Source organism: Dromiciops gliroides, chromosome 6 (genome assembly GCF_019393635.1).
Source record: "Dromiciops gliroides isolate mDroGli1 chromosome 6, mDroGli1.pri, whole genome shotgun sequence".
Taxonomy (NCBI): Eukaryota; Metazoa; Chordata; class Mammalia; order Microbiotheria; family Microbiotheriidae; genus Dromiciops; species Dromiciops gliroides.
Genome location: NC_057866.1, coordinates 48,278,178 through 48,290,556, shown reverse-complemented (window position 1 = coordinate 48,290,556; position 12,379 = coordinate 48,278,178). Strand labels below are relative to the sequence as shown.

Here is a 12,379-nt window from a genome sequence, read left to right as displayed (position 1 = left end):
AGTAACCACTTAATAAATGACCTATCATCTATATAGATGTTTCCATTTATCTCTGTCTACCCTGGATCTCTTCTTCTGTCCCTCCCTCCCTCTCTCTCTCCCCCAAATACTTCCCCATACTAATAAAATCACAGGTCAGAACCCCCCTTTAAACACACACACACACACACACACACACACACACACACACACACCCCACAATGCAAATATTAATACCAGTAGTAGCAACTTCATAGGCTTGTGATGAGAAATATCACATATCATTCTCTAAGCCAATAGATTATAGTGGGATCATAGATCTAAAGATGAAAGAGACATCAAACACCATCTAGTCCAATCACCTTATTTTTTTTTTTGTTTTGGTGGGGCAATGGGGGTTAAGTGACTTGCCCAGGGTCACACAGCTAGTAGGTGTCAAATGTCTGAAGCCAGATTTGAACTCAAGTCCTCCTGAATCCAGGGCCGGTACTTTATCCACTACGTCACCCAGCTGCCCCCACCTCATTTTACAGATGAAGAAATTGAGGCCCAAAGTGATGAAGTGACTTGCTGGACATCACAAGGTCACACAGGCAGTAAGCATCTGAGGCACCATTTGAAGGTCAGGAGCCAGAATGTCAATAGGAAGTGAAGGGACCAAACAACAGACTGCAGAAGTATGAGAGCATACATCCATGCCAATAAAATTGATCAATCATCAAGGACTTTTGAGTCGGCTTCTGGACTTATCTATGAGTCCTGTGTAGCAGAAGTCAACTGCAGCAGAGTTAGTCCAAGCCCTACCAGGGGTTTAGGTAATGGCAGCACACGGTTAAAGAGAAACAGGATGAACAGCACCTAATGGGCAGTAAATCTTAACTGTGTTAAATGGGAGACTAAGTAACTCCTGAGCACAAAAACATAACCATGGTTCTATTTGATGTCAGCAGGCCAGCATATAGTAGACATAACTTCACATGAAAACAGTCATATTCAAAGCCATTACTAGGGAGAGTAACTAGGACTCTGCCTTAGGTGATGAATTTAAAGGGTAATGAATGTGGAGGATGCTGGCAACATGTGCCATTCTCTAGAAACACAGAAACAATAGCCTTTAGCACCTGGTTAGTAGGAATAATTAGTTAAACTAGAAAGCTATAAGCCACCTTGCAAGTATCTCCCTTGACCCATCGCTATCCTCACCTATTCATCGGGCTCCCTGACATCAACTGTGTCCTGAAATCTTGGGGTCTCTCTATTCACCCTCTACCCAAAGTCTGTGTTCTTATTTTCAAATCAAGGCAGCATTCTGTTGGGAAATTTGCCAAGGGCATGTTATAAAATCTTGATCGTGGTTTTGAATACATATCATATTGAGTAAACTATAGTAAAATCACAGCTTTCTGGATTGGGTTACGGGCCAACTGTTATAGCAATACTTGGTCAATTTCTGTTTTCCATAAAAGATACCTCCCATGGTGAATGTCCTGTTGCCCAAAGGAATGGATGGAAAGATTCCATTGGGCTCATTAAGCAAGGAATCTTCCATGGTAAGCACGTCTTCATCAAAGGCAAGCTGGACTAAGCTTGCTACTTCTATTCCTATTGCTTATAGGGGTATAGATTTAGTGTTGGAATTGAACTCAGAGGTTGCCTCATTTTTCAGATGAGGAAAACACGCCCCTTGAGATAAAGTGGCAGGCATAAAATATCAAGTAGCTAGGACATGAAACCAGGTCCTCTGACTCCAAAGACAGGGTATAGCACACTGCCTTCCTAGAAAAAATAATCCATTTTTATCATCACAGAGAATGTACCAGTGTGGATATATCTGACATCCTCCAGGAAAGAAAAAGGTGTCTCTTAAGAGAAAATTACGGAGGCATTACAAAAGAAAAATGTATTTAAGTCAAATGTGGAGTTGAAAACCACACAGGTGACTTAGATGAGTTTAGACTAACGAAGGAGATCAACCTCTGGTCTTCCTTGAGAAGGAAAAATCAGCAAAACCGGGGAAAATTTCAAGAACAATCTTCAGGCCCAGTTCCTATTTCCAAGTGGCAAGGGGAACATATCAAGGACAATTAAGGGGGATTTAAAAGGATTAATGAAGATTAAGAAAAATCAAAGGAGGATTAGGGACTAGAACCTAAAGATATAGACTCAAGCACTATAAGATGATGTGGTAAATTCACCACTTAGTGAGTTCACAAATTGATAGAGTTCATTGGTGGGTAGGACTAATTGGTGAAGGGCCAGGAGATTGGCACAAGGTTGAAGGCAGGGTGAGTGTAGCTTTTGGTGTGACATTGCTGAGATAAAGGAGGAGGATTTTGAGGGAGTTGGTCAAGTTATAAGGAAATAATAACTTATTTATTGTTGCTAAACAAAATAACCAAGGACTTAGGGTTGAAGTACAAACAATCATTAGTAGTTTCAAGAAATCAGGTTGGAAATCTGAAGCATTATGAATAGAGAAATCTGCACAATAACTTGCCTTATGTGCATGATGTTTATATTTTTGCCATAGATGAGTGAATGTTATCTGTGTTCCGAGTGTAAATTGATCTCACTCCTAGAGAAGGAACTCAAAGAATGCTTCTCTATTCTCAGGTTGCTGGGGAAAATGGATGGGTCATAAAATAGATGCAGTTCTTCAATGGGAAAAAAAGGGATCTATGATGACAAAGAGACTTTAATCTTCTCAAGATGATGTAGCATGGGAGACTTTTACATGGAGGTTAAAGGGAAGGAAAAGGAACATACAATTAGAGGTCCATCACAAATTTTGCTCTTCCTTAAGAAAAGAGAGAACTGGATCTCATAACAAGTACAGATCTTCTTTTTCCTCCACAGATACAGAACAGACACACAGGAATGTTCAGGAAATAAATTATCTACTAAGAGGTAGAAGGAGATAATACCAACAGTCAGTGAGGATTTCATGCTCAGAGGTACTGTGGCAGCTACTGGCTCCCTAATAACTTATAGAGAGTTCAGCTGTATTCCTTGGGTATGTATGCAAGAATGCTATAATAGAGCCACAGAAGCTATCAGAGATTATCAATAAGGGTCAGAAGAAGGAGATGATAGTTATCATTCATTATTGTATTTGTATGGATTATTGTGGGTAACTAAGTGGCAGTGGATAGGGTGTGGTCAGTAAGACCAGGAGTTCAAATCTGGCCTCAGACATTTACTATCTGTGTGACCTTGGGTAAGTCACTTCACCCTGTTTGCCTCAGTTACCTTTGTAAAATGAGCTGGAGAAGGAAATGGCAAACCACTTCAGTATCTTTGCCAGGAAAACCACAAATAAGGTCATGAAGAGTTAGACATGACTAAAACAACTGAACAACAATGATGGATCACTGTAGTTGTGGTGGATCAGTGGTACTGATGGATCTCTGGTCTATATTCTCTCATAAATAAATCCTATTCAAATTTAGTATTCAAGCCCAATCTTAACCTATATCACAATTTGTATATCTGCCCCACTTTTGACCGAGAGCATGAACTTCCATTTAAACAGACAACTCTAAAGTTATGCACAATCTTTTTTCCCCTCTGATCAGATAGTTTTGGTCTCATTAACATCATGCTCTAACCAAGTGGGTTTATACTCCCTTCCTTTCATAATTCTATTTCTTTTATAAACTTGAGATCCCATTATAGATTTTTTAAAAATGTTTTACTCATAATTTTTTTATGTTACCCCCTTTTTCTACCACCACCAACCCTTATCCTTTGTAACAAATCATAAAGACGGGAAAAAAGAGGTTCAGCAAAACTAATCAACACATCAACCTAGTCTGACAGTACATGAATTGGCCTATATGCATTGTACCCCCACTCTACAAAGGGAAGGAGGTTCATTTCTCATCATAGTAACAGTAATAATGCCTGGTAATTACGCTAATGAAGACCAATGTCTAAGCTCGTGGAAAGTAAGCTTTCAAGAACTTTTTTTTCATTTTTGTCACTGTATTTTCAAGGCTTAGCACAATATGTGGCACTTAGTAGGTGCTTAATAAACACTTGTTTACTGTACTATTGAAGGAGCCTGTTTGTGGATGAAATACTAGTCATTATATAACTGATAGCAAGCTGAGTGAAAACCAATGCTATTTCACTCAGAATGGATTCCTCTGTTGGGCTGCTTTGGGAAATGTGGCTCTGATAAAGAGGAATATTATAGATTTGCAATTACAGGCAAGTGGGTAGTGATTGGAAATGATTACCCACTGGCAGAAAGACTGAAAATCCAATGGCAAAGAGTAGTTGGATAATTTAAGTCATTCGATCTGATGATCATTGGGTTGTTGAAAGGATATTGTTGAGTCTGAAAGACTCGTAAGAGAAAAAGCACTTTAGAGATGAATGCAAATGCTACCGTGTTATGTGGAGAATATTACAGGGAGAAATGATCATCTAATTGTTATTTCTGGTTAACAGAAAAAAAACCAAACAAGCTTTTAAACTGGGACATTTTGGACAGATTTTCTCTACTTTTCCATGTAGCATGTCTTCTCTCACCCAAGCATTCCTCACATTCACCTGAAAGCACAAGAATGATGACTTCAAGTGGCTTCTGCTATCCTACTAAGGAGGTCATTTTTGAGGACCTTCTCTGTGCCCAGGACTTTGCTAGGTTCATGCAAAAGGAGAATATAATAGGAGACATTGCCCCTTCTCCTAAATCGTTGGAAAGCTGCTTGTCTCCAATCCAATCCAATCCCATTACCATTTATTAAATGCCTACTAAGTGGAAGGCCCTGTGCTAGCACCAGAATGGGGCTTCATGGATTACCTCATCCCAATTAAAAGTAAATCTCTTTGTCAGTGGATAGAGGGCTAGGCCTGAAGTCAGGAAGACTCATCTTTATGAATTCAAATCTGACCTCAGACACTAACTGTGTGACCATGTGCAAGTCACTTAACCCTGTTTGCCTCAGTTTCCTCAGCTGTGAAATGAGCTGAGAAGGAAATGGCAAATCATTTCAGTTTCTCTGCCAAGAAAACCTCAAACAGGGTCACAAAGAGTCAGAGAAAACTGAAAAATTCTGGACATTTTGTTACATAAGAATCTTTAACTGAAATAATCAAAATGAGGAGCAAATAAGGCCTATATACTTTCTTGCATCCACCAAAGTACTTGAGTAAGCAACTGGGTTACATCCTGGGGAATTCGCATAGAATTGGAGATATGCCAAGGTTCTAGGAGCTGCTAAGACTGTGTGAGGACAACAACAGGGACAACCAATGAAAAGAGAAAGAAAAGGTAGGGCTGACATATACTGGTGGGGACATGAGACCTACAAATATCTCAGATAAGATGACATAAACTGACATTATTAGGTGTACCCTTCTCCTCAAGAACTGAGGGAAGTTCCAAGAAAAGGCACACTCTTTTCTCAACTTCCTTTCCTAGTGCCTATCTGCCATTAGGTTGGGTAACATAATATTTTGCTCCACTAAAAAAAATGTTTCTGGTGATCCAAATTTTGCCTCAACCAGGGATTAACTAGAAATCCTTTGTCCAGGGATTAACTACAGATATAAATGTTTATAAAGGCAGAAATTCAAACCTCTATCTAAAATGTCAGGAATTTTGCTAACTAGGAGCTTAGAATAATTTTGATTGAAATCCTAACTTTTCATCTAAAATAATCTCCTGAAAGCAGAAAGGGATCAGGGAGTTGGGGTAAGAGATGACACATAAAATTGACAGGCCATTATACTCTTCTTGGGCTTAAAATGAGCTAATTACTGTAAAAGGGTATTACAGGGGGCAGCTAGGTGGTGCAGTGGATAAAGCACTGGCCCTGGATTCAGGAGGACCTGAGTTCAAATGTGGCCTCAGACACCTGACACTTACTAGCTGTGTGACCCTGGGCAAGTCACTTAACAATGGATTTCATTACCATTTTCTGGATTTTCTTTTTTTTTTCTTTTGTCTACTTGAACTTAGGATTTCATTGGGATAGGGTTTTCCTGTGTGTAAAAATGCATACAGATTGAAAATTCATTTTTACTCATTGTTTTAAAAAGTTGACTGGGGCACCAAGAATTTGTGGTTTTTCTATGGCCACACAGCTAATACATCTAAGAGGCATTACTTGAACATAGGTGTTCCTGACTCTCAGGCCAGCCACAATCTATCCACCATGACATACTGCTTCTTATCACTATTACATGCAGTTCCAAATAATATATATCTGCTTTCTGACTCCATTTATAATGACAATCCCTGCAGCAAAGAACCTAACAACAGCTCTTTTCTCCATATAGTAGCTTTATGATCTACCTCTTGGGTAAGGGGAAAGCACCTAAATTGTTGCTGTTCATCCTTCATTCTCAAAGGGGGCCAATGCCCTCACAAGGGTGATGTCTTGCCTTGTGGGTAAATTGGATTTAAGTGAAGCAGAATTCTCTGTGGAAAGAACAGTATCATTCTTCCCTCCAGAGTAAGGGGAGTCCAGTGGCAAGAAAAAAAGTAAAGACAACTGGCAATGACTCAATAAGCACCTAAATATAATAAAAATAAAATCTTAGTATAGAAACAGAAGAAAAGTAAAGCAAGGAAATTATGTTGACCATTTTAAACCAAAACTTCACAGCCTGAAAATGTATAATTTAAAAGCCTTGGATGCAGAAAGACACAGTAAAAGCTACAGTAAAGTAAGAAGTGACTCGAGTCAGAGAATCAGAGTTCAAATCCTGCCTTTGGTGCTTGTTACTTGTTTGGCTTTGGGAAAGTCATCAAATCTCCTTGTACCTTAGTTTCCTCATATGTAAAAGGAAAGTGTTGGACTTGATAAGACTCTGATGTCCCTTTCAACCTACACATCTCTAATTTCTAAGAAGCCCCATGTCCTGAAGATATACATTAGCACTGAGCATCTACGGTGGGCACCATGATACCTCTTTTCATTTACTATTTCAGTGGCTGGCTATATGGAGACAAAAGGGTGCTATCTCTGCATATATTCTGGGAGCTGGAAATGTGCATACATTTGATAGGCCTAACATGACAGGAAGTGTTTTTTTTTTTTGTTTTGTTCTTTGACTATTTAAAGCACATGCACTTTTCAACATCTGGGTGAAACATCATGGACGAAAAGGTGTTTGATCTCACTCCACAGTGAACATGTTTCAGAATGCCCAAAATTCTTCTTTCCTGCACATTCACCACCATCTCACCCAATAGGGAAGCAAACAGAGAAAAAGAGAAGAGGGAGGGCAGATTAACAGAGGCAGTAATCACAAGCAAAGGAGACTCTGGAGTAGGGGCAGGGCCAAAAAAGGTGGAGAAGTCAAACAAGAAAATAGGATGGAGGGAAAAGCAAGTTAGTCATCATAACTGTGAATGAGAAGTGCTCACCCATCCAACGGAAGCAGAATGGATTAGAAAACAGAATCCAACAGTGTTGTGTTGACAAGAAACATACTTTAAACAGAAAGACACACACACAGAGTTAAAATAAGGGGTGGGAGCTTCAGTTGAGGAGGAAGAGAGGGAGGAGGAGTGGGCAGGGAACAGAAGGGGGGAAGAGGGGAGGGGGGGAGGAAGGGAGGAAGGAAGGAGGGAGGGAGGGAGGAGGGAAGGAGGGAAGGAGGGAAGGAGGGAAGGAGGGAAGGAGGGAAGGAGGGAAGGAGGGAAGGAGGGAAGGAGGGAAGGAAGGAAGGAAGGAAGGAAGGAAGGAAGGAAGGAAGGAAGGAAGGAAGGAAGGAAGGAAGGAAGGAAGGAAGGAAGGGGGGGAGGAGGGGAGGAAGGGAGGAAGGAAGGGAGGAAGGAAGGGAGGGAGGGAAGGAGGAAAGGAGGGAAGGGAGGGAAGGAAAGAAGGAGGGAAGGAGGGAGGGAAGGAGGGAAGGAGGGAGGGAAGGAGGGAAGGAGGGAGGGAGGGAAGGAAGGGAGGAAGGGAGGAAGGGAGGGAATGGAAGGAAGGAAGGAAGGAAGGAAGGAAGGAAGGAAGGAAGGAAGGAAGGAAGGAAGGAAGGAAGGAAGGAAGGAAGGAAGGAAGGAAGGAAGGAAGGAAGGAGGGAAGGAAGGAGGGAGGGAGGGAAGAAGGAAGGAAGGAAAGAAGGAAGGAAGGAGGGAGGGAAGGAGGGAGGGAAAGAGGGAAGGAGGGAGGGAGGGAGGGAGGAAGGAGGGAGGGAGGAAGGAGGGAGGGAGGGAGGGAGGGAGGGAAGGAAGGAGGGTAGTAGTAGCAATGGTGCCGGACAAAGCACAAGCAAAGCCAGACCTAATTAACAGAGAAAAACCAGGAAGCTGCAGGTGGCTCAAAGGCACAATCAAGGACAGCGCGGCAGGATCCCTACTAAAGGATGCTGACATGGCGGAGCATCTGGATTGTCGGAGGCAAAGCTGAAGGAACTCTAGGGGGAAACAGGAACACTGGCAGAACAGCCCTACCCTCTTTCCCCTCGGACCTGGCTCAATCTGACTCTAAAGCAGATAAGAAAGAAGGCCGGGGATGAGCAGTCTTGGAAAGGCCAGCCATGATAGACCCCGGAGAAGACAGAAGACTGAGCGGACCAGAAGGGGGCGTACCTTTTTCTCGGGTGTACAAAGCACCTGCTCTCAAACCAACCGTGGGGCGGGCCTTCAACACCAGGGCCTCTGGCAAGTCCCAGGCTCAGCCAAACTTAGGCCTCATGGGGGGACAGGAACAAGACGTGAAGGGAGCAGAAAAGTAGAAAAGTGACGTTTACAATGGCCCTGGGCGGGGGGAGGGGGGAGGGAGGCAGCCACTGACTAGCGGGCAGAGGACCCCTAGGCATCCTCCAGGTGGCAGCTGCCCTTCTCTTTTCTTTCATCCCTTTGCCCCGCCCCCTTTCCCCTCCCCCACCTTTCTCCTCCCTTCTCCCCCTCCCTGTTCTTTCAGAGCCCCGCCCCTACCTTGGTACAAGCTCAGCTGTGCAGATGGGACACTGGCCCTTCCAGGCGTGGAAAGGTCAACTGACTTGAGATGGAGAATTGATTTGCTAAGTCCTCCCATTTTCCCCACCTCCTTCCCTTTTTTTTTTTCTTGCCAGCCTCTCACATCAATCTTGTTTTTGGAAAAATTTCTTGATAAGTATGACTGAGTTCTGGCTTATATCAGTTCCTGGGGATAAAACATGCCAACAAACGTGGGAGAAACTACAGGCAGCAACGACCAAAAGTAATCTCTCTACTAATTCAAAATTCAACATTCCTGAATTAAAGGTTGGCACCCTGGATGTTTTAGTTGGATTATCAGATGAATTGGACAAACTGGATTCATTTGTGGAGATAGTTATTAGGGAATTGGCTACCTATATGGCTGACGTACTAGAGGATAGTGAAGATAAAGTTGGAGAAAACCTATTGGCTGATGGAGTTGACTTTGTTACATATATAACAAGGTTCCAATGGAATATGGCCAAGTATCCAATCACAGAGTCAGTGAAAAATATTACAGAAATAATTGCCAAGGGAACAAAACAAATTAACAATGACTTCAGAGCCCGAGCAGCTTCATATAATGAACTGAAAGGAAATCTTCAAAGTTTGGAAAAAAAGAATGCAGGAAGTTTATTAACTAGAAGCCTAGCACACATTGTAAAGAAAGATGATTTTGTCCTTGATTCCGAATATCTCATCACATTATTGGTGATCATTCCAAAGCCATACCACAATGACTGGGTTAAACAATATGAGACATTGACTGATATGGTAGTCCCAAGGTCTAGCCATCTTATTTCAGAAGACCAAGATAATTACCTGTGCACCGTTACCTTATTTAGAAAGGCAGTAACTGAGTTCATAAACAAAGCCAGAGAGAAGAAGTTCATTGTCCGTGATTTTGAGTATAATGAAGAGCAGTTGAAAGCGGAGAAAGAGGAGATGAACAGTATCTCTACTGACAAAAAGAAGCAGTTTGGACCACTTATTAGGTGGCTGAAAGTAAATTTCAGTGAAGCTTTCATAGCATGGATTCATGTGAAAGCATTAAGAATTTTTGTTGAGTCTGTTTTAAGATATGGATTGCCAGTCAACTTCCAGGCAATGTTACTTCAACCCACTATGAAAACCACAAAGAAACTGAGAGAGGTATTGCATGATTTGTACAAACACCTGGACAGTAGTACAGCAGCCATTATTGACCTTCCTGTGGATGTTCCAGGCTTAAAGTTCAGTGAACACGAATATTATCCCTATGTGTACTGCAAGATTGATTGCAATCTATTGCATTTAAAGTAAAAATGGTCCTCAGTACTGACAAACCTATCCTAGTATTGATGTATATGAACAGAAATGAGATTGTAGCATGCCTATACTTTTAACTCTCTATTAATTCAATGCTTGCTTCTTACTCCCTTTCCTTAGGCAAATTTTCACAAAGTGATCCATCTCTTGACATTTTTCTTTTTAAAAGACTATATATGTTGTTGCTTTTTATTGAACACGTCTGTAAATGTGTACTGAAAAAAAAAATCAGTTTAAAAACCGAATCACATTTTTTAAAAAATTTTCTTCATTAACATAGTGGTATGCATTTAGTCAAGTCATTACTATTGTTCACAGAGACATTGTTTGCAAGGAAAAAGTATACCATGTATACCATTTTCCCCCCTCTAATTAGTAGGTATAACTATTAAGTGGTTTTTGAATTGTAATGTTTAAAAAAGTAATAATATTTAAGTATATGTTTTCTAAATATTTCCAACAGCAATCTGTGAGCATTTGTCAACAACCCAAGATGAGAATAAAATCAATTACCTGTGCAAAGTTATGTTGTGGTGGGCATGACTTCTCCAAACATTAATCAAAGAGTTCAGGAACTAAGATCACCACTAACTAGCTGCTGCTGTACCAGAGTGAGGTCTCTGTTACATGCTGCAAAGTACAATCTGCTTTCTATTCCATTTGTGTTTGCTTTCCCCACATGATCTTACTATGCCAAATAGGCCTCATAACACAACATGATGTTAGAATTCCTTTTTTAGGGAGCGGCTAGGTGGCACAGTGGATAAAGCACTGACCCTGGATTCAGGAGAACCTGAGTTCAAATCCAGTCTCAGACACTTGACAATTACTAGCTGAATGACCCTGGGCAAGTCATTTTACCCTCATTGCCCCACCAAAAAAAAATCATTTTTCAAAACATATGGTCAAAAGTTTGTTCACCAAACTTTTCATATTCTTAAATGATCAAGAAACAGGTCGAATTATAAATAAAGTCAGCAAAAGTAAAACAGAAATGACCATGTATTAGGGAATACAACCTCACAAACAAATGCAGAAAAGCAGAAATATCAAATGAACCCTTTCCAGACCATAATGCAATAAAAATTACATTCAATAAAAGGCTTTAGAAGGATAAAATAAAAATCAATTGGAAATGAAATAATCTTATCCTAAAGAATGAGTGAGTCAAAGAACAAATCCTAGAAACAATAATTTGATTAAAGAGAATGACAGCAATGAGATAACATACCAAAAATGTGTGGGATCTAGTCAAAGCAGTACTTAGGAGAAAATGTATATCTCTAAACACTTATCTGTGAAAGTAGTGAATTGGATATGCAAGTTTTTAAAAAGCAGAAAAATAACAAAATAAAAATTTCCAATTAAAAACCAAAATTGAAATCCTGAAAATCAAAGGAGAGCTTAATTAATTTAAAAGTAAAGAAGGTCATCGAACTAATAAAACTAGAAGCTGGTTTGAGGTGGGGGAGAGGATCACTGGTTAATTTCATCTAAAAAAATCAAATTGCAAGTATCAAAAATGAAAAGGGTGAATGTACAACAAAACAACATGAAGCTAAACATTTATTGGTAGGTATTTTGCCCAATCATATGCCAATAAAATTGAAAACCTAAGTGAAACATGAATATTGACAAAAATTTTAATTCCCCAGAGTAACAAAAGGTTGAATGCTTACATAACTCTATCTTGGGAAAAGAATTTGAATAAGCCATCAATGAGCTCCCTAAGAAAAATTCCCTAGGACCAAATGGATTTGCAAGTGAATTCTACCAAACATTTAAAAAATAATTAATTATGATACTCTGTAAATTATGTATGTTAAAAAGGTAAAGAAATAATACTTTCAAATGCTTTCTATGATAGAAAGATGGTTTTGCTATGTGGAACCCAGAGAGCAAAAACAGAGAAAGAAAACTAAAACAATTTCCCTAATGCATATTGAAGCAAAAGGAGATTACAGCAATGTACCACAAAGATCTAATACTATCACCAGCTGGGATTAATACAAAGCATGGAGGGCTATTTCAATATTAGAAAAACAATAAGCAAAACTGATCATATCAAAAACAATTTCAGGAAAATAAAACTTTGGAAGACTTATATGAACTGATACAAAGTAAAGTGAGCAGAACCAGAAGAATATCGTACACTGTAATTAATGA

The 12,379-nt window shown here is 40.1% G+C and overlaps 1 protein-coding gene across 1 annotated transcript; it reads left to right on the top strand.

Annotated features, from left to right (window-relative positions):
• Positions 1-9,061: 9,061 nt before the first annotated feature.
• LOC122732887 (V-type proton ATPase subunit C 1-like) lies at positions 9,062-10,207 on the top strand. Its single transcript, XM_043973314.1, has one exon. It carries the CDS (start codon positions 9,062-9,064, stop codon positions 10,205-10,207), a length of 1,146 nt encoding a protein of 381 aa, XP_043829249.1.
• The last annotated feature ends 2,172 nt before the right edge of the window (positions 10,208-12,379 follow it).